General features: G+C 45.3%; 1 protein-coding gene across 1 annotated transcript in view; it reads left to right on the top strand.

The window, feature by feature from the left end:
• The window catches only part of LOC126199572 (nose resistant to fluoxetine protein 6-like), a 231,358-nt gene that overhangs the window by 171,052 nt on the left and 36,388 nt on the right, over nucleotides 1-23,918 (top strand). Inside the window, exon 10 of the mRNA XM_049936495.1 lies at nucleotides 21,743-21,932. Coding sequence (XP_049792452.1) covers nucleotides 21,743-21,932 — 190 coding nt within the window. The remainder of the gene's footprint in view (nucleotides 1-21,742; nucleotides 21,933-23,918) is intronic.

Genomic DNA, 23,918 nt, shown 5'->3' with positions numbered 1-23,918 from the left:
AAAATTTGTGCCGGATCGGGAGTCGAACCCGAGTTTCTCGCTTATCGCGAGCGGTCGCCTTATCATTTGGCCATGCAACCATGTGTCCACAACCTGCACTCGTACATCCATTATATACAGGGTGTTGCAAAAAGGTAAGGCCAAATTTTCAGGAAACATTCCTCACACACAAATAAAGAAAAGATGTTATGTGGACATGTGTCCGGAAACGCTTAATTTCCATGTTACAGCTCATTTTAGTTTCGTCAGTATGTACTGTACTTCCTCGTTTCACCGCCAGTTGGCCCAATTGAAGGAAGGTAATGTTGACTTCGGTGCTTGTGTTGACATGCTCATCATTGCTCTACAGTACTAGCATCAAGCACATCATTACGTAGCATCAACAGGATAGTGTTCATCACGAACGTGGTTTTGCAGTCAGTGCAATGTTTACAAATGCGGAGTTGGCAGATGCCCATTTGATGTATGGATTAGCACGGGGCAATAACCGTGGCGCGGTACGTTTGTATCGAGACATATTTCCAGAACGAAGGTGTCCCAACAGGAAGACGTTCGAAGCAATTGATCGGCGTCTTATGGAGCACGGAACATTCCAGCTTATGACTCGCGACTGGAAAAGACCTAGAACGACGAGGACACCTGCAGTGGAAGAGGCAATTCTTCGTGCAGTTGACGATAACCCTAATGTCAGCGTCAGAGAAGTTGCTTTTGTACAAGGTAACGTTGACCACGTCACTGTATGGAGAGTGCTATGGGAGAACCAGTTGTTTCCGTACCATGTACAGCGTGTGCAGGCACTATCAGCAGCTGATTGGCCTCCACGGGTACACTTCTGCGAATGGTTCAGCCAACAACGTGTCAATCCTCATTTCAGTGCAAATGTTCTCTTTACGGATGAGGCTTCATTCCAACGTGATCAAATTGTAAATTTTCACAATCAACATGTGTGGGCTGACGAGAATCCGCATGCAATTGTGCAATCACGTCATCAACACAGATTTTCTGTGAACGTTTGGGCAGGCATTTTTGGTGATGTCTTGATTGGGCCCCATGTTCTTCCACCTACGCTCAATGGAGCACGTTATCATGATTTCATACGGGATACTCTACCTGTGCTGCTAGAACATGTGCCTTTACAAGTACGACACAACATGTGGTTCATGTACGATGGAGCTCCTGCACATTTCAGTCGAAGTGTTAGTACGCTTCTCAACAACATATTCGGTGACCGATGGATTGGCAGAGGCGAACCAATTCCATGGCCTCCACGCTCTCCTGACTTCAACCCTCTTGACTTTCATTTATGGGGGAATTTGAAAGCTCTTGTCTACGCAACCCTGGTACCACATGTAGAGACTCTTCGTGCTCGTATTGTGGACGGCTGTGATACCATACCCCATTCTCCAGGGCTGCATCAGCGCATCAGGGATTCCATGCGACGGAGGGTGGATGCATGTATTCTCGCTAACGGAGGACATTTTGAACATTTCCTGTAACAAAGTGTTTGAAGTCACGCTGGTACGTTCTGTTGCTGTGTGTTTCCATTCCATGATTAATGTGATTTGAAGAGAAGTAATAAAATGAGCTCTAACATGGAAAGTAAGCGTTTCCGGACACATGCCCACATAACATATTTTCTTTCTTTGTGTGTGAGGAATGTTTCCTGAAAGTTTGGCCGTACCTTTATGTAACACCCTGTATATTCACGTACAGGAGAGATATTTTACTTGAAAGTCGCTTGCCCTGTATTGCAGTTCGTGTGTTATTGCAAAATACGATGCTAAGTTCCTTCGGACATGCATGCATGCCGGCCGAAGTGGCCGTGCGGTTAAAGGCGCTGCAGTCTGGAACCGCAAGACCGCTACGGTCGCAGGTTCGAATCCTGCCTCGGGCATGGATGTTTGTGATGTCCTTAGGTTAGTTAGGTTTAACTAGTTCTAAGTTCTAGGGGACTAATAACCTCAGCAGTTGAGTCCCATAGTGCTCAGAGCCATTTGAACCATGCATGCATATTTAAGTTCTGCTATGTGCGCAAAGTAATGACACTGCTATGTCTAAGGTCTGACAAATATTAAAGAGTAAAAATACATTTAAAATTGGCTGGGGAGCTGAGGACATAAATTTTCATGGCATTGTCAAACCAAGTCAAAAGATGCCTTTCAGAGGAATTGACTGATGGACAGTGGCCTTCCCGGAGAAGTGACTGACAGTACTCCCGGAGTTGACGAAAATAATAGCCGTGTTATTGTGTATGTAGTGAAAGACGGAAATAGTGATGTATATGGAATATATGCAGAGCTCTCGTATGGGTCTTTGGTACACCACAGCATCTGGAAGAGCTGCAGTATCCACTGATACGTTGGTAACAGTTGTGCTACTCATAATGCATTTCGACTGTGTCCTCTATAGATTAGTACCCTGTCAGCCCATGTTTTATTCGTAAAACGAACGTTGTACAACAATAAAAATTTGCCAAGAAATAGGAATACCCATTCACCGATTTGATACTGCAGAACTAAAGTTATCTGCCAATTTTCTCTTAGGTGCGCCGCGGGCCAGGCTTACAGAGGAATTGCGGTTCTTACTGACAAGAATTTGTACAATGCTTTCTTCTATAATTATGACTGATAAAAGGTACAGGTAGGAAATTAAAGTCTATTAGAAGCGAAATTGTTACGGTTCTAAGAGGTTTTGAATATAGAAAACACAGATTGTACTATAATGTTTCGGTGGGGCATAACGGATCACCGAAGCTTTTGCATTGACTGTGTTATCCATCCACAGCATCGAAATAATGAGGAGAATAAAAAGCCTACAATGTACTCTGGATCTGGAAACCTTGAAACTGGTGTTGTAAAGTGAATGAGCGACATTTCGTATAGTAACAAAAGTGAGAATGAGCACTTTTTTCTGTCTTATGTTCAGGAGTGATACTTGTAGAACTTTGCTAGCGTTCTTATTAAAAAAGACACTAGCACTCGAAAGAAATGGAGACATAATTCACAGCCAACGTTTTCTTATTCAGGTTTTCCGTGAATTTCTCAAATACCCTCAGTCTGTCTTCCTACAACGACCTCACGTCCCTTCACCTATCAGTATTTGTGCAACTGAAGTACTGCTCTGTCTCTAGTAACTTCAATGTCAGTTTTGACTTAAAACCCTAATGATCAACAGGATCTGTAACACAATCCTGTCTCAGATATTTTAATGGAACTCACTCGTGGTGCAGTCAGTACAGCTGACAAACGTGTGCAGACAGCTTCTGTTAGTGAAATAAGTGACGTAGCAGCCGTAAAGAAGACCATTTGATAGCGCTGGGACGCGTATTGACAATAAGTAACTCCGTATTGTGTGGTGTTAAACGAACAGAGTACTATAATAAGTGAGAGCTACCAGGTGTGATGACGAGGTGATGTGAATTCCAGAGTTGAATACTCAGTGAAAATGAAAGGAGCCGTATTCTACTGGATGGATCGGAGGGGGGAGAAACAGAAAATCCCTCTACGGTAGCGTCAGAGGAGCTGGGTCCATGTGACCTGGCCACTTTCTATTTACGATGAGGGGATCGATAGTCCAGGCTGGAGCTCTGACGTCAGTGGGCCAAATGTCAAATTCAGGGGTAGTGCAACAGGTGGAACCTGCGAGAGAGCTGAAACCAAATACGGGCAACCCTACAGCGAATGCTAATTCTGCGAGAAAAGGAGAACGAGACAATGGCGCGATATTTGGACGGCATACGAAAATTGTTGCAAACAGACGCCCTTTTGTTTGACTCTAGTAATGAGTCCTATGCTCAGTTCCTACAAAATTTATTGTTGGCAAGTTGCTCCTGTAACTCTGTTCTTTAGTGAAAAAAAAAACGAGTTTACGGCGTATCGAATCAGATTTGTAACTGGATTCAGAACTTCCATGCACAAAAACCTAAACTCATCGTTCTTAACGGGACGAACTCGACAGATGTTGAGATAACTCCGGAGCACCCAAGGTGTGTTTTAAGGCCGTTTACAGTATATAGAAATGATCTAGAGTATTATTTCGAAAGCTGCTTGTTGCTGTTCGCGGACAATGCTGTTGCCAATAGGAATGATGGAACGCTAGAAGACTGTAGAGAAATTCCCGCGGAAGACCGCTGATGGTGCAGGGACCGGCAGTTGACACCCAAAGTAAATAAATGTTAGGTACTGCGCCAGAGCCCGATGGAATCCCTATCAGATCCTATACTGAACTTGCGGCAGAGTTAGGACTTCTTCTAACTACAGTCTATCATAGATCCGTCGAAAAAAAAAGTGCCGTGTAGTCGGAAGAAAGCAAAGGTCACTCTCCACAAGAACGCTAGCAAAAGCGACTTTAAAAACTACCGTCCAACATCAATGACATCCATTTGTTGTAGAATCTTAGAACAGATTCTAAGTTCAAACGTAAGGAGGTACTCGAACAGAATGACCTCCTCATTGATCATGGAAAACCAGCTCGCATTTTTCTCACATGACATGCTGAAAGCCATGGACCAAACCAGTCAGGTAAATTTATCGATTTCGGAACAGTATTTGGCTCAGTACCACATCTACCCATATTATCAAAAGTACGATCGTATGAGATGCCAAGCGAAATTTGTGACTGGGTTGAAGATTTCTTGATAGAGAGGACACAGTGTGCTGTCTTGGATGGAGAATCATTGGCAGATGTAAGTAACTTCGGGAGGGCCCCGGGGATGTCTGCTGTATGTTAATGACCTTGTAGACAATGTTAATAGTTGTTGGTATTGTAGTCTTCAGTCCAAAACTGGTTTGATGCAGCTCTCCAGCCTACTTTAAATGCGCAAGCCTCTTCACCCTCGAATAACTACTGCAACATACATCCCTCGGAATCTGCTTACTGTATTCACCTCTTAGTCTCCTCTAAGATTTTTACCCACCACGCTTACCTGCAGTACTAAATTAGTAATCCCTTGATGCCTCAGAATGTGTTCTACCAACCAAACTCTTATTTTAGTGAGGTTGTACCACAAATTTCTCTCCTCCCCAATTCCATTCAGTACCTCCTCATTAGTTACGTGATCTGACCACCTAATCTTCAGCGTTCTTCTGTAGCACCACATTACAAAATCGTCTACTCTCTCCCTGTCTAAATTGTTTATCGTCCATGTTTCTTTTCCATACATGGCTACACTCCATACAAATACTTTCAGAAGGACTTTCTGACACTTAAATCTATGATCGATGTTAACAAATTTCTCTTCTTCAGAAACGCTTTTCTTGCCATTGCTAGTCTACATTTTATATCTTCCCTGCTTCAACTATCATCAGTTATTTTACTTCTAAATTGGTTCAAATGGCTCTGAGCACTATGTGACTTAACACCAGAGGCCATCAGTCCCCTAGAACTTAGAACTACTTAAACCTAACTAACCTAAGGACATCACACATATCCATGCCCGAGGCAGGATTCAAACCTGCGACCGTAGCGGTGGCGCGGTTCCAGACTGAAGCGCCTAGAACCACTCGGCCACTTTTACTTCTAAACTCAGACTTTTCGCAGATGATGTAGTCATCTATAACGAAGAATTGTCAGAAGGAATCTGTTCAAATATTCAGTGAGATCTTGTTAAGACTTCAAAGTGGTACAAAGATTGGCACCTTGCTTCAAATGTTCAGAAGTGTAAACTGAGGCACTTCACAAACCGAAAAAACGTGGTTGCAAGGACTATAAAATCACTTACGTTATTGTACAATGTCTGTGCCGACGTATGTGAGGTATAAAGGTTTGACTCGGTCCTGGCGGCTCGTTCGGATAGCTCGCGCTAAGCGGGAAAGCCAGCTTCGAGTACCGGTACGGCACAAAATATCATATGTCACGATAAATAACACAGCAGAAGTCAATTTAGATTCGCAATTTGCGAATCAAATTTCATAATATACAACAGCAATGACACACAGTTAATTGGTTAATTCATACAGTTACCTGGGTGTAACGTTGTAGGGATATGCAAAGCAACGATCGCATAGGCTGAGTCGAGCGTAAAGCAAGAGGCAGACTTCGGTTTGTTGGGAGAATACTGGCGAAATGCAACCAGTCTACAAAGGAGACTGCGTGGTAAACAGTCGTGCGACCTAATCTAGAATATTGCTCAAATGTGTGGGGCCCGTACCAAATAGGACTAACTGGGGACATCGATCGTATACAGAGAAGGGCAGCACGTATGATCAAAGGTTTGCCTGACGAGCGGGAGAGTGCTACAGAGATGTGGAAAGAACTGAACTGGCAGAGACTTGAAGATGGACGAAAGCTATTCCGAGAAACTTATAAAGTTTAAAGGTCCGGCTTTGAATGATTACTCTAGGAATATACTACAGCCTCCTACGTATCGCTCTCATAGAGATCGTGAGGACAAGATTAGATCAATTACAGCACGCACAGAGGCATTTAAACAATCTTTTTTTATGAACGGATCGCGAAGAAACCCTAGTAACAGGCACAATGGGACGTATCCCTGCCATGCACTCGACAGTGGCTTGCAGAGTATAGATATGAATGTTGATGTAGATGTAGGTAAAACTAGTTTTAGGAGATTCATTCGATGAATCTTCAGGAAATGCAATTCATTTACGAAAGAAGTGACCTAAAAAACAATTGTTCCATCGATATTTGAGTACTGATGGTCGCTGTGGTATCTTAAACAGGATGGATTAACAGAAGAGACGGAGAAGATACAACGAAGAGCGGCGCACTTCGTCATGGACTTGTATAGCAAGCGAGAGAGCGTTACGGAGATCCTCAACAAACTCTAGTGGCTGACGCTCCAAGGGAGGAGCCATGCATCACAGAGGGGTTTATTGTGGTTTACGTGGTATAGACGTACATGTAGGTCCAAACTGAGCGCTAGGTAATCCGTGTTCTCTGTGCAGTGCCAGACAAGTACACGAGCTTGAGTTACCCTAATTATTATCCTACGTGACAGCAGCGTTCTGCACAAAAAAGTTTTCTGTCAACGAGATATATCGACTAATGACAAACAGTGATCTAAATTAAAGTAAGACGTTTGTACAGTACCTGGAAACTAAATGCTGATAGTGAGTAACAAGCAAAGGGAAGAGTCTGTTAGCAGTTTTATACGACATTTGTAGAGTACACATATTGGGCAAATATCTCCAGTCGTCGTGAGCCTGAAAATTGAAGAAGTCTCATAGAGTATCATAAGGGTATTGTGAAACAAGTAATGTCAAAATCAGTCACGGTGGCTTTCAGTGCATGGGCTGGCTTACGCATTCTGCTCAGACTCAACATCCGTGCCCGAGTGGCGGTTTCCAAACCTCCGATCACCGCCAAGAAGTTTTAGTGAGACACAAGCGTTGCCAAAACTGTGCGGCTTGCCGGCCCATTCTGTAAATTTTTATTTTACACCTTGTTATAAATGAAGTGCCTAGCGAATTGCAAAGGTGTCGATAGAACAATGTATGTTATTGTAGATGGGTAACCACAAACTGGCACAGCATGTTCGTAAAACTGTTCATCTCCGCGTAGCCAAATTGCCTTTAGATGACACACGACAAATAAATGTTCAGCACAACAGTTAATTCAATGAATACAAAGTGAAATCGTAATCTGCTATTGGTCAGTGTTTAATGGTAGGCACAGAGATCAATTAACAGTTCGATTGTGTAGAAGCGCAAGAGATATGTCCCTAAATTGGGTTAATATTTCACAAGTTCAACTAGATCAGATTTCCGCTACGACAGAGCTAATAAACCAAAAAGATCCTAATTCTAAACTTAAAATACTACAAAAAATGTTAAAACTCTGAGCCTCCAAAAGAAATTCAGATTCTTAACACAATAGTCCACATGGTTGTGAATTCTGAGGCAATGAAACTTTTAAGTAAATAAGGTAAATTTCCCTAAAAGATCTGATCTCTTAATTCACAACCAGTATCCACGCGAAGTCCAGCAAATACACTCCTGGAAATTGAAATAAGAACACCGTGAATTCATTGTCCCAGGAAGGGGAAACTTTATTGACACATTCCTGGGGTCAGATACATCACATGATCACACTGACAGAACCACAGGCACATAGACACAGGCAACAGAGCATGCACAATGTCGGCACTAGTACAGTGTATATCCACCTTTCGCAGCAATGCAGGCTGCTATTCTCCCATGGAGACGATCGTAGAGATGCTGGATGTAGTCCTGTGGAACGGCTTGCCATGCCATTTCCACCTGGCGCCTCGGTTGGACCAGCGTTCGTGCTGGACGTGCAGACCGCGTGAGACGACGCTTCATCTGGTCCCAAACATGCTCAATGGGGGACAGATCCGGAGATCTTGCTGGCCAGGGTAGTTGACTTACACCTTCTAGAGCACGTTGGGTGGCACGGGATACATGCGGACGTGCATTGTCCTGTTGGAACAGCAAGTTCCCTTGCCGGTCTAGGAATGGTAGAACGATGGGTTCGATGACGGTTTGGATGTACCGTGCACTATTCAGTGTCCCCTCGACGATCACCAGTGGTGTACGGCCAGTGTAGGAGATCGCTCCCCACACCATGATGCCGGGTGTTGGCCCTGTGTGCCTCGGTCGTATGCAGTCCTGATTGTGGCGCTCACCTGCACGGCGCCAAACACGCATACGACCATCATTGGCACCAAGGCAGAAGCGACTCTCATCGCTGAAGACGACACGTCTCCATTCGTCCCTCCATTCACGCCTGTCGCGACACCACTGGAGGCGGGTTGCACGATGTTGGGGCGTGAGCGGAAGACGGCCTAACGGTGTGCGGGACCGTAGCCCAGCTTCATGGAGACGGTTGCGAATGGTCCTCGCCGATACCCCAGGAGCAACAGTGTCCCTAATTTGCTGGGAAGTGGCGGTGCGGTCCCCTACGGCACTGCGTAGGATCCTACGGTCTTGGCGTGCATCCGTGCATCGCTGCGGTCCGGTCCCAGGTCGACGGGCACGTGCACCTTCCGCCGACCACTGGCGACAACATCGATGTACTGTGGAGACCTCACGCCCCACGTGTTGAGCAATTCGGCGGTACGTCCACCCGGCCTCCCGCATGCCCACTATACGCCCTCGCTCAAAGTCCGTCAACTGCACATACGGTTCACGTCCACGCTGTCGCGGCATGCTACCAGTGTTAAAGACTGCGATGGAGCTCCGTATGCCACGGCAAACTGGCTGACACACGGCGGCGGTGCACAAATGCTGCGCAGCTAGCGCCATTCGACGGCCAACACCGCGGTTCCTGGTGTGTCCGCTGTGCCGTGCGTGTGATCATTGCTTGTACAGCCTTCTCGCAGTGTCCGGAGCAAGTATGGTGGGTCTGACACACCTGTGTCAATGTGTTCTTTTTTCCATTTCCAGGAGTGTATGTGCGGTCTCACTGCAGCCTGGAGAGACACACCTTCCATATCGTACTACCTGCAGCATTAAATTATTTTGTCTGCCTTCACACCATCCTTATAAAAGCTACACCAACTATTACATGTCAACCCTCTGACTATACCAGCCAGAAGATTGTTTTATGGTTTAACCAAAGCAACGTTCGTAAAATCTAAATACGCCAAACTCGCTTAAGGACGTTAACAATGAAGCTCCGCCATAGGGATCAACATGGGTTCCGAAAACAACGTTCGTGTGAAACCCGCCTCGGCCTGTTCGCTCACGAGACACAGAAGGCATAAGAGCCGTGTTCCTTGCCTTTCACAATGAGCTCGATACAGTTCCGCACTGCCGCCTAATGGACAAAATGCGAGCGGATGGAATATCAGACTAAAAGTTCATACCAAATAGTACACAGCATGTCATTCTGAATTGCACAGAAATCTTCAGACGCAAAAGTAACTTCGGGTGTGTCCCAGGGTAGTCTTACAGGACCATTACTTTTCACAATATTTGTAAATGACCTAGTAGGCCTAGACAGCGTTGTAAATTCCATGAGGCTTTTCGCAGATGATGCTGTTGTGTACAGAAAAGCCACAAAGCTAGAAAATTGTACCGAAATGCAGGAAGCGCTACAGAGTATCGACGATTGGTGCAGGGAGTGGGAACTGACCCTCAACATAAACAAATGTGACCTGGTACCCTGACTACAAGGTGTAATGGACTACACTCCTTGAACTCTATCGAGTGGTGTAGTGATATCTGCCATAGAATGCAGTACACCCCTACTGAACTTCAGTCATTAATTCCCAAATAATCAGGAATAGTTACACATATACGTAACAGTTTCATTACACTTTGTACATTTTAATAATAACACAATATTAGATTTATAAATTTATGTGCTTTTGATATAAACACGTATAGACAGAAAGACGCTTTATTGTATGATTACACGATTATAGAGCAATCACGGTAAGCAGCTACTTCTTAAAATATCCAGGAAAATGCATACGGAGCGATTTTAAGTTGGACGACCATATACACTGAAGCGCAAAAGAAACTGATATAGGCATGCGTATTCAAATACAGTGATATGTAAACAGGCAGAATACAGCGCTGCGGTCGTCAATGTCTACATAAGACAACAAGTGTCCGGTGCAGTTGTTAGATCGGTTACTGCTGCTACAATGGCACGTTGTCAAGATTTAAGTGAGTTTCAACGTGGTATTATAGTCGGCGCACGAGCGATGGGACACAGCATCTCCGACGTAGCGATGAAGTGGGGATTTTCCCGTACGACCATTTCACGAGTGTACTGTGAATATCAGAAATCCGGTAAGACATCAAATCTCCGACATGGTTCCGGCCGGAAAAACATCCTGCTAGAACGAGACCACGACGACTAAAGAGAATCGTTCAACGTGGCATAACTGTAGCTCTTCCGCAAATTGCTGCAGATTTCGATGATGGGCCACCAACACGTGTCAGCGTGCGAACCATTCAACGAAACGTCATGATATGGGCTTTCGGAGCCGAAGGTCCACTCGTGTATCCTTGACGACTGCACAACACAAAGCTGTACACCTCGCCTGGGACCGTCAACACCGACATTGGACTGTTGATTACTGGAAACATGTTGCCTGGACGGACGGGCCTCTTTTCAAATTGTATCGAGCGAATGGACGTGTACGGGTCTGGAGACAACCTCAGGAATCCATGGACCCTGCATGTCTGCAGACGACTGTTCAAAGTGGTGGAGGCTCTGTAATGGTGTGGGGCGTGTGCAGTTAGAGTGATATGGGGCGACTGATACGTCTAGATGCAACTCTGACAGGTGACACGAAAATAAGCATCCTGTCTGATCACTTGCATCCATTCATGTCCATTGTGCATTCCGACGGACTTGGGCAATTCCAGCAGGACAATGCAACACCCCATACGTCCATAGTAGCTACAGAGTGGCTCCAGGAACTTTTCTGAATTTAAACGCTTCCGCTGGCCACCAAACTCCCCAGACATGAACATTATAGAGCATATCTGGAATGGCTTGCAACGTGCTGTTCAGAAGAGATCTCCGCCCCTCCTACTCTTACAGATTTATGGACAGCCCAGCAGGATTCATGGTGTCAATTCCCTCTAACACTATTTCAGATATTAGTCGAGTCCATGCCATGTCGTGTTGCGGCACTTCTGCGTGCTCAGGGAGGCCCTATAAGATATTATGCAGGTCTATCAGTTTCTTTGACTCTTCAGTGTAGAATTTAATAGCGGGCAAGGCAGATGCCGGACTGATAGTTATTGGAAGAATCCTCAGAAAATGTAGTCCATCAATAAAGGAAGTAGCTTACAAAGCACTCTTTTGACCGATACTTGAATACTGTTCGGCATTATAGTGTCAGAACCAGACAAGATTAATCGAAGAAATAGAGAAGATCCAAAGAAAAGAAGCACATTTCGTTGCCGGTTCGTTTAGCAAGCGCGAAAGCATCACGGAGATGCTCAGTCAGCTCCAGTGGCAGACACTGCATGGGAGGCGTTCTGCATCACTGTAAGTTCTACCGCTAAAGTTCCGAGAGTGTAGTCTCCTAGAAGAGTCTACGAATATACTGCTTCTGCCTGCGTGTATCTCGCAGACCGTGAAGATAACATTAGAGAGGTTCGAGCCCACACAGATGCTTATCGCCAATCGTTCTCGCCGTGAACTATACAGGAAAAAGGGAAAATGACAGTGGTACACAAGGTACCCTCCGCCGCACACCCTAATGTGACTTGCGGAGTATATATGTAGGTGTAAATCAAACAGGTACCTTGAATATAATTGTTATCATTAAAAGTATTCTAATAGATCCTTCACTATGAGTTCCCATTTGGTAGATTTTTTTGTGCAATAAAAGAATGTTGTTCAAGTTTAACAATAGACGGGCAAACAATATTATGTCCAGAAAGCATTGATACTTCTCGGGAAGAGCTCAGAATTTGACTAACTCACATGATTTACCCATAATTATGATTATTAGCACACGAACTTTCCAGAGTAAATAATTCTATCAAAACCACTTAAATTTATAAATGTAAAGCTGTATTATTTCTACGATGTGCCAATGCTAACGCATACTACTACATATATTTGTGTGTATATTCTTAATTACTTTATAAGTAATTATACAAGTTCATTACTCGTGTACTGCATCACACGGCTATTCAAGATAGTGTATTGCAGATATCTCTACATCAATCGATAGAGCTTGGGAGCGTAATCCATTACACCGTTTGGTCACTGCATCAGCGTTTTGTCTGGGCGATATTAATTTCCTAGTACCTAATGCTGAATTTTTAAACGGGAATATCACCCAAAGCCATTGTATTAGAACCGACCATCTTACGCCATAAGTTACTGCCGAAAATTCTCTTTCCAATGGTGTATGTTTATTTGCTTAGCTCATGTGGTACTGTTAGTAATTATCAAACAATGAAAAATCCAGGATGGAATGTAACAATATTATGAGAAGGAAAGTTGCTACTCACCATATAGCGGAGATGCTGAGTCACAGATACATACAACAAAAAAGCTTTTACAAATAATGCTTTCGGCCATTGGCCTTTGTCAACAATAAATACACACACCCACACACACACACACACACACACACACTCATACAAACGCAACTCATACACACGACTGCAGTCTCAGGCAACTGAAACCACACTGCGAGCAACAGCACCAGTGCATAATGAGAGTGGCGGCTGGATGGGGGTAAGGAGGAGAACGGATTGAGGAGGGGCAGTGATAGTATGGTGGGGGTGGTGGACAGTGAAGTGCTGCAGGTTAGGTGGACGGCCGAGGAAAAGTAGGGAGGGGGGCAAGAGTAGCAGAAAAGGAGAGAAATAAAAAGACTGGATGTGGTGGTGCAATGACGGCTGTGTAGTGCTGTAATGGGAACAGGGAAGGGGCTGGATGGGTGAGATCAGTGACTAACGAAGGTTGAGGCAAGGGCGGTTGTCGGAACTTAGGATGAATTGCAGGGAAAGTTCCCACCTGCGCAATTCAGAAAAGCTGGTGTTGGTGGGAAGGATCCATATGGCACAGGCTGTGAAGCAGTCATTGAAATGAAGGATATCACGTTTGGCAGCATGTTCAGTAACAGGGTGGTCCACTTGTTTCTTGGTCACAGTTTGTCAGTGGCCATTCATGTGGACAGACAGCTTGTTGATTGTCATGCTTGCATAGAATGCAGCACAATGGCTGCAGCTTAGCTTGTAGACCACATGACTGGTTTCATAGGTAGCCCTGCCTTTGATGGGATAAGTAACGTTAGTGGCTGGAGTAGGTGGTGGTGGGGGGGGGGGGGGGGGAATGTATGGGACAGGACTTGCATCTAGGTCTATTACATGGGTATGAGCCATGAGGTAAGGGATTGTGAGCGGGGGTTGTGTCAGAATGGACAAGTATATTGTGTAGGTTCAGTGGATAGGGGAATACCACTGTGGGAGGGGTGGGAAGGATAGTGGGCAGGACATTTCTCATTTCAGGATACGACAAGAGGTAATCGAAACCCTGGCAGAGAATATAATTCAGTTGCCCCAGTCCTGGGTGGTACTGAGTGCTCCTCTGTGGCTGGACAGTGGGACTTTGGAAGGTGGTGGGAGACTGGAAAGATAGGGCACGAGAGAGTTGTTTTTGTACAAGGCTGGGAGGATAATTACGGTCAGTGAAGGCTTCAGTGAGACCCTTGGTATATTTCGAGAGGGACTGCTCATCACTGCAGATGTGACCACCACAGGTGGCTGGGCTGTACAGAAGGGGCTTCTTGGTATGGAAGAGGTGGCAGCTGTCGAAGTAGAGGTATTGCTGGTGGTCAGTAGGTTTGATATGGACAGAGGTACTGATGTAGCCATCTTGAAGGTGGAGGTCAACATCTAGGAAAGTGGCTTGTTGGGTTGAGTAGGACCAGGTGAAGCAAATGGACGTGAAGTTGTTGAGGTTCTGGAGGAATGTGCATAGGGTGTCCTCGCCTTCGATCCATATAGCTAAGATGTCATCAATGAATCTGACCTAGGTGATGGGTTAAGGATTCTGGGATTTTAGGAAGGATTCCTCTAGATGGCCCATGAATAGGTTGGCATAGGATGGCGCCATGCGGGTGCCCATAGCTATACCCCAGATTTGTTTGTAGGTAATGCTTTCAAAGGAGAAGTAATTGTGGGTGAGGATGTAGTTGGTCATGGCGACTAGGAAGGAGGTTGTTGGTTTGGAAACCATTGGGCGTTGGGAAAGGAAGTGTTCAATCACGGTAAGGCCATAGGTATTATGAATATTAGTGTACACGGAGGTGGAATCGTCACTATTGATGCCACCTCCGCGGTGTACTAAGCACGAATGATGGTGTTGCAGCAAAGTGACTCCAAGTGCAAGTGGGAGTGAGTTGCTGCCGCCAGTCGCCCTTCATTGTGGCAGCAGAGGTAGTACGGAACTGTATCACTGTGTCTGCCAACACATGACTTCTATTGGCGTCTAATACAAGCTTGCCATTCCATTGCCAGTAGTGTGTTATTGATACGTGAGATCAAATAATGAGCACACGCAATGAATGGAGGGCAAAGCAAACAAAGATGGAAATAATGAGGAGTAGCAGAAATGAGGTTAGCGATAAACTTAACATCAAAACTGAAGAAGAAGAAGAAGAAGAAGAAGTAAAGAAATTCTGCTACTTTGGAAGCAAAAAACACCTTAGAAGTGAAGAAAGATGGATATAAAAAGCAGACTAATGCAGACAAAGAAGGCGTTCCTGTCCAAAAGTAGTCTACTAGTAGCAAACATTGGCTTCAATTTCCGGAAGAAATTTTTGAGGATGTTTGTTTGAAACACGACATTGTGTGGAAATGAATCGTGGACTGTGGGAAAAAGAGAACAAGAAGATAACGGAAACATTTAAGATGCATAGAAGAGTAATGAAAGTTAGGTGGGCTGATAAGACAAGAAACGATGATGTTTTCCGCAGAATCTGTGAGGATAGGAATGCATGGAAAACACTAACGAAAATAAGGGTTAGCAGGGTAGGACATGTGTTAAGAAACCAACGATCAACTTCCACGGCGCAAGAGAGAGCAATAGAGGATAAGAGGTGTAAGTAAAGACAGAGATTGGAACATATCCAAAAGTTCATTGAGAACGTTGAGTGCAAGTAACTACTCTGGGATGAAGAAGTCAGCAGAGGAGAGGAACTAGTGGCAAACTACATCAGAAGATGAACGACTGAAAAAACAAAAGTCAATGCAGAGCTTAAACATATACAGCAAGGGGCATTCTTCTTTATAATCATACATCAAGTCCTACATTTTTATATTTTTATAGTAATTTCGTTTTCTGCATTTGAGGGAAGCTGTTGAGATTTAAAATTATACGATGGAGATTTCAAAAATTAAAAATGAGTGGTGAAAGCAGGTGATGAGATTAGAAACTGGCGATGTTGACGTGGTGATAGCAACTTCGTTGGTGTCTGATGTGACATTGTTGTTTTGTTGCTGCTAATGATGATTGGTGCTCTTGAGTTGTTTGTGGATTTTCTTCAGGGTCTGACGACCATTTCCAGGTAACAGAGTAGCTTAGAAAAGGATTATGCATGGACAAATAGAACTGAATCAGGTAAAGAGCTGCTTTCACTCGTATTGGATGGTGTAGGAAACATATAGCTAGGGATGTGAGGATAAAATTAAAAGACAGGAGTTGTTGTGCTATGGAGGAAATTGTAAGAAAGCAGAGCCTTGCAGCGACAACATTGAATAAAAAGTTCTCGGGTTTCCAGCTGCTTCAGCTGATTATAATTACACAAGTTTTCGGCCGAGAACTTCTTGGCCACTGTCAAGTGGTATGACTACCATTGGGCTGCTGGTACGCCCCTTGCCCCTTACATACATTAGCTGCCAGCTGTGACGTCGCTGGTCCATATATGGGCATACATTGACTCGGCGTTCGAAGTGGCCACTTCTACCACGCGATGCCGTGCTGAGCTGCAGTCTGCCGTCTCTGTTTCAATGGCTTCTTTAACTACTCGATCCCAGAACCCGTTAGTGCGAGCCATCACAGATGTTTCGTAAATTATGCCCGGTGTCTGTTCTCTAAAGAACGCTTAGCCAAAGCAGATTTCTCGGTATAGCGTGGGCGATAAAACCTCTCATGCTCCTTCCTGCGTTGTTCCACAGAGTGTACTGTTTGTCCGACGTAAGACTGGCCGCACTCGCAAGGTGTCCCGCAGGCCTCATGTGTTCTGAGACCTGCTGCGTTTTTAACTGTTCTCAGTAACTGTCGGATTTTTGTCGGAGGCCTGGAGATCAATTTGATCTTTTTTTCAGCAGATGACTCGGAACCACAGAACGACAAGAAAGCAAGTTTCTTTACTGCTCCTCGTCGGTGGTGTTATTGTGATTCTGACTTGAAATCACTTCGTTTATTAGATGAGCGCTATAGCCGGTTTTCCTGAGGATCTTGCATAGGTGCTTCAGCTTATGGGGTTGTTTACCAAAGTCTGATATCATTCTTGCATGATGCAAGATAAGCCGACAGCTGAAAAACACAAGATCAAATCGATCTTCAGGCCTCCAAGAAAAATCCGTCAGTTACTGAGACTAGTTAAAGACGCAGCAGGTCTCAAAACATCTGGCGTACCATCAGCCCACTGACAGTCATACCACTTGACAATCGCCAAGCAGTGCTCGGGCGAAAGCTCGAGTAGTTTTAATCACTTGAAGTGGCTGGAAACCCGAGAACTATTGATTCTATAAAAGGGATTGTCTGCAGAGGAATCTGACGCACTGTGAATGGTCAAGTGTAGAGAGGTTACACAAGTGTATTTAGGTATGTGAAAACAAATTGATTTTAGGAAAAGTTTACAATACAATTGAGATGGAAGCTGGGAGGAGCAGCCATTGGTTTTGTTAGACGAAGTTCAAAGGAGTGGATGTTTTGTAGAACTGCTGTGACTAAGTGGGCGATGTCTTCAGCTATTGGTGAGGATCATAAGGCTTTGTCCGAGTGGTGTGAGTGTTAATAGGGTGAACAGGGGCGGTAAATTCAGGATCGTGGGAGAGGTTTAGCCTTATGTTTACAGGAATTTATTGGATAGTATTAGTTACAGGTACTGAATATAGGAGATTGTATGTTAGGGCATTGTTTTAGGCGATAGTGGGATTCTTAGCGGGGGCAAGTGGATTGGTTTTTACAATATTACGTTAAGTGATCATTTTAAGTGAGGTAATTGTAGCCGGCCGCGGTGACCGAGCGGTTCTAGGCGCTTCAGTCTGGAGCCGCGCGACTGCTACGGCTGCAGGTTTGAATCCTGCCTCGGGCATGGATGTGTATGATGTCCGTAGGTTAGTTAGGTTTAAGTAGTTCTAAGTTCTAGGGGACTGATGACCTCAGATGTTAAGTCTCATAGTGCTCAGAGCCATTTGAACCATTTTTTGAGGTAATTGTAACACCACTGGTATGGGAGGAGGAAGGTTCTACTCAACGTATGCTATTGACAATGAGTGTTCCATGGGTGATAATGTGATCAATGGATGATGAGGTTTTCGAGAAAATGTGGACAAGAAACGCAAAGCTGAAGTTGCTGTAGATGAGGAGAATTTTTCTCAATGGAGTGTCTGGATTTGAATTCACCTCCTACTGAATCTTCTCTGTCACTCATGATATCTGGGGCCTACAGCAGCAGAGAGTAGGGGGGGGGGGGGAGGGGGGGTTAATTGTCTGGGACAAGAATCGAGCGAAAGGGAGCAAGGAGCCATGGTGACTAAAGGCTATGATAAAGAGTTTGCGTAGCAAATGGGAGTGGAATATGAGTTTGCTGATTTTATGACCACAGCGTCTTGCTAATGTTCAGAATGGAGGGGAACTTTTCTAATTTGAGGGATATGATCTTAAGGATAAGGAATTTTATTTCAGGATGAGACCAGCCAAAAGAGTGTGTTGAAGAATGATGGATGATACAGGAAGGATCAGATTTTGTGTGTGCTGGCCGGGGTGGCCGAGCGGTTCTAGGCGCTACAGTCTGGAACTGCGCGACCGCTACGGTCGTAGGTTCGAATCCTGCCTCGGGTATGGATGTGTGTGATGTCCTTAGGTTAGTTAGGTTTAAGTAGTTCTAAGTTCTAGGGGACTGATGACCGCAGAAGTTAAGTCCCATAGTGCTCAGAGCCGTTTGAACCATTTTTGAACCAGATTTTGTGTGTGTTCTGCAGTCAGTGGTGACCCTGATACGTGGTCATGAAGGATCTATTGGGAATATGTTTGTCAGCATGTAATACCAGTGTATCAGGTGACAATCTTTAATGCTGTACGTTGTACTAGTATGTGACATGAGAATGTTTAGCGTTTGTGTGTGTTCTGCAGTGCACAGAGGTCCTGAGTCGGGTCAGGAAGGATGTATTGAGGGAGATGTTGGGCTGGGTGATGAAGGATGTATTGTGGGAAATATTGGGATCCAGGTGGCACTGATGAGATCAGTGACCAACATTTATGTGTGTTCTGCACTGGGTGGTGGTTCTTAGCTCAGCGGTAAATGATCTGTTGTAGGTGTCAGGCTGCATATATGTGTTCCACAGTCTTTGATGGTTGTGAGCTGGCTGGTGAATGATGGGAGATTTGGACTGTATGTTGTACTAATCTGTCACATGAGAATGTTCAGCGTTTTTGTATATTTACAATGAGCAGTGGCTCTCAGGGGGGTGGTAAATGATCTATTGCAGTAGATGTTGGGCTGAAAATGGTACTGATGTGTAACGAAAATGTTCAATGTCTGAGTATATTCTAGTGTGGGCGGTGGTCCCGAGTTGGGTCATGAAAGATGTATTGAGGGTGAATTTGGGCTGAATGGTGAATGATGTATTGTGGGAGATGTTGGGACGCATTTGGTACAGGTGTACGATGTCTCGAAAAATATTGGTGTTTAATGGCGAAATTTCTCCTGCGATATCTCGATGTATCGATATCAAAATGGAAATATCGAGTGACGATAATTTTAGTGTATATTGTACTTTTTCATAATTTTTCGGTAAATATTTGAAGCTGTTCTTTTGAAATTGTAGTAGAACATAATTTTACTTTCACTGTATGAAGGAGTCTTACTACGTTTTGAGCTTCCAACACGTCCAATCTTTCTCTTTGACTGTGTGAAGCAAGTACATGTGGCACAAAAGTAGTAGTCCGATTGCACTAGGGAGTGGCGGTGTGTTAATGGAATAGCAAGATTTCCGTTGCGAAGAAATAGCACACCAGTCCGAAAAAACAATTTTTAACGCAACTAGTGTGCTATTTGTCCACATCGGCCTTCTTCATAAACAGTTGCCGAACATGATGAACAAAAATCTAAATGACAAGATTGATTTTTGTGGTGGATGGAGACGTGTGAGGGGAAATGTTGACGTAAATCGGCGCTCGGCGCTACCAACAGGAAATGCAACGTTTGGCTTCGCCACGCAATTTCGATACTAGGACTGCTAGGTCGCTGGCGTAGGCAGACATGAAAAAACAGGGATGTCGCCATGAGGTGTTCCGGACAAATCCGTTATTGACGAAACCGAACGACGGACCAACTGGACGCCTTTTATTGTGCCTCTTACATGCAGTTACCATAGTTAGCAAAGTGGTTATCACCAAGCGTGAACGTGCATCGTTTTCCTTTCAATTATTGCTCTAAAAGGGATAGACGGGCTGCTAGCTTACTGATGTACAGAATATCTAATAATAAATCAATACTTAAGTATACAGCCATAAAACCGGCAGTGCAACCGATATTTTTATTGGCAGGTATGTCGATTTTTTGCCGTCGATTTATTGGTACTTTTTCAATATATCGAGCGCAGAAAATTATATTTTCTAAATATCGATATATCGGATTCCCGATATTTTTAAAAAATATCAACAGTCCTAATATGAACCAGAGTGATACTGGTGTGTAACATGAGATTGTTCAACGATTGTCTTCAGTGCACAGTGGTGATCTGGGTTATGAAGGATGTAATGAGAGAGATATTGGGCTCGGTGAAAAAAGATGTATTGTGGGAAACGTTGGGATGTTTTTGTTATTGATGTATTCCTTCAGTGACGAACATTTATGTGTTCTGCAGTTGGTGGTGGTCATCACAAGGGTGGCAAATGAGTCATTGTAGGAGGTGTCAGGCAGCATGTGATATTGGTGGGTGACACGAGACAGCCCAGTGGGCTGAGTGAAGAGTGATGTATTGTGGGAGATGCTGGGTGCATTTGGTACTGGTGCATCAGATCAGTGACCAACATTTGTGTGTGTCCTGCAGCCATGATGGTTCTGAGGTGGCTGATGAGGGATGGAAGATATTGGGCTGTATGTGGTATTACTGAGTAAAACGAGATTGTTGAGAGTTTTTGTATGTTCTCCAGTAAATGGTGGCCCTCAGCTGTGTGGTAAATGATCTGGTGTAGCAGATACTGGGTTGCATATGGTATTGTTCAGTGTATTTGTGTACTCTACTGTACGCAGTGGTCCTGTGGTGGGTTATAAAGGGTGTTTTGAGGGTTAGGTTGGGCTGAGTGAAGAATGATGTATTGTGGGAGAAGTTGGGTGCTTTTGGTACTGGTGTATCAGATCAGTGACCAACATTTGTGTGTGTCCTGCAGACAGTGTTGGTCCTCAGCTGAGATTTATATGCACTAATGAACTAGTGTAGGAGATTTGGGCTGTAAGTGATGTTGGTACGGAAAATGAGATTGTTCAGTGTTTGCCTACCGTACACAGTGGTCCTGAGCTAGATCATGAAGGACCTAATGAGTGAGATGTTGGGCTAAATGATGAAGCATGCGTTGTGGGATACATTTGTTATTGGTGTATAAGATTGGCGACGAAAATTTATGTGTTATGCAGTGGGCAGTGGTTCTCAGCTGAGTGGCACATGTGCAATTGTATGAGGTATTGGGCAGAGTGTGGCATGGGTGTGTGACGTGAGAGAGCCTAGAGGTTGTATGTGTTCCACAGTCAGTTTGTTTCTGAGTTAGATGAAGTATGGAAGATATTGAACTGTATGTAGTATTACTGTGTAACACGAGAATTTTCAGAGTTTGTGTATGTTCTGCAGTGAGTGGTTGCCCTTTCTATGTGGTATATGATCGGTTGTAGTAGATGTTGGGCTGCATGTGATAGTGTTGTGTAACATGACATTGTTTAGCGTTTATGTGTGTTCTATGCTGAGCAGTGATCCTGAATTAGGTCATGAAGGATGTTTTGAGGGAGATGTCGGACTGAGGGATGAATGGTTTTTGTGGGTGATGTCAGCCGTCGTGTGATGCTGGTGTGTGAGGTGAGTGAGCAGCGCCTGCTTGTGTTCCGCAGTGGGCTGTGGCGGTGTGCTGGGTGGTGCCGCTGACTCTGCCCATGGCGACGCTGGTGTCGCCGTACCCCTTCTACCAGGACGACTGGCTGGACAGCCCCACGGTCGCCGCTGTCTACCAGGCCTTCTTCCGGCTCACCTACGGCGTCGGCATCGCCCTCGTCTTCTTCGCCTCTGCGTCGGGCGTCGGCTGTAAGAACTCTCTCTCTTACATTTAGATTCATTCACAGAGCAAATATGCAAATCTCATTTGTTTTCTTCTAAGAATAAGATTGTTCGAGTATATCACGAAATACACTCCTGGAAATGGAAAAAAGAACACATTGACACCGGTGTGTCAGACCCACCATACTTGCTGCGGACACTGCGAGAGGGCTGTACAAGCAATGATCACACGCACGGCACAGCGGACACACCAGGAACCGCGGTGTTGGCCGTCGAATGGCGCTAGCTGCGCAGCATTTGTGCACCGCCGCCGTCAGTGTCAGCCAGTTTGCCGTGGCATACGGAGCTCCATCGCAGTCTTTAACACTGGTAGCATGCCGCGACAGCGTGGACGTGAACCGTATGTGCAGTTGACGGACTTTGAGCGAGGGCGTATAGTGGGCATGCGGGAGGCCGGGTGGACGTACCGCCGAATTGCTCAACACGTGGGGCGTGAGGTCTCCACAGTACACCGATGTTGTCGCCAGTGGTCGGCGGAAGGTGCACGTGCCCGTCGACCTGGGACCGGACCGCAGCGACGCACGGATGCACGCCAAGACCGTAGGATCCTACGCAGTGCCGTAGGGGACCGCACCGCCACTTCCCAGCAAATTAGGGACACTGTTGCTCCTGGGGTATCGGCGAGGACCATTCGCAACCGTCTCCATGAAGCTGGGCTACGGTCCCGCACACCGTTAGGCCGTCTTCCGCTCACGCCCCAACATCGTGCAGCCCGCCTCCAGTGGTGTCGCGACAGGCGTGAATGGAGGGACGAATGGAGACGTGTCGTCTTCAGCGATGAGAGTCGCTTCTGCCTTGGTGCCAATGATGGTCGTATGCGTGTTTGGCGCCGTGCAGGTGAGCGCCACAATCAGGACTGCATACGACCGAGGCACACAGGGCCAACACCCGGCATCATGGTGTGGGGAGCGATCTCCTACACTGGCCGTACACCACTGGTGATCGTCGAGGGGACACTGAATAGTGCACGGTACATCCAAACCGTCATCGAACCCATCGTTCTACCATTCCTAGACCGGCAAGGGAACTTGCTGTTCCAACAGGACAATGCACGTCCGCATGTATCCCGTGCCACCCAACGTGCTCTAGAAGGTGTAAGTCAACTACCCTGGCCAGCAAGATCTCCGGATCTGTCCCCCATTGAGCATGTTTGGGACTGGATGAAGCGTCGTCTCACGCGGTCTGCACGTCCAGCACGAACGCTGGTCCAACTGAGGCGCCAGGTGGAAATGGCATGGCAAGCCGTTCCACAGGACTACATCCAGCATCTCTACGATCGTCTCCATGGGAGAATAGCAGCCTGCATTGCTGCGAAAGGTGGATATGCACTGTACTAGTGCCGACATTGTGCATGCTCTGTTGCCTGTGTCTATGTGCCTGTGGTTCTGTCAGTGTGATCATGTGATGTATCTGACCCCAGGAATGTGTCAATAAAGTTTCCCCTTCCTGGGACAATGAATTCACGGTGTTCTTATTTCAATTTCCAGGAGTGTAGTTTTGACACAAAATGTTAACTTTCACCGACGAAAATATTACAGTTATTAAAATATCTGTGACTGCTAACCTGGAATCGAATTATTATGTTATTACAAATACAGCGCTGTCTAACTGGGCTCTTGACTTCAAAGTATTCAGCGCATTTCGTTAATAAATACTGTCAAAGGATATGGCATACAAATTCGATGTGATGTTATTTTACCATGGTTCTGCTTCATGAGGTACTGAAACTATTAAACCTGATTTTCGCTTCCTATTTTGAAGAGTTCTTTAAATACTGTTTGCCGGCCGCGGTGGTCTCGTGGTTCTAGGCGCGCAGTCCGGAACCGTGCGACTGCTGCGGTCGCAGGTTCGAATCCTGCCTCGGGCATGGATGTGTGTGATGTCCTTAGGTTAGTTAGGTTTAAGTAGTTCTAAGTTCTAGGGGACTGATGACCACAGCAGTTGAGTCCCATA

This window comes from Schistocerca nitens, chromosome 8 (genome assembly GCF_023898315.1).
Source record: "Schistocerca nitens isolate TAMUIC-IGC-003100 chromosome 8, iqSchNite1.1, whole genome shotgun sequence".
NCBI lineage: Eukaryota > Metazoa > Arthropoda > Insecta > Orthoptera > Acrididae > Schistocerca > Schistocerca nitens.
Note: the sequence above shows the minus strand (reverse complement) of the source record. Positions and strands in the feature narration are given on the sequence as shown.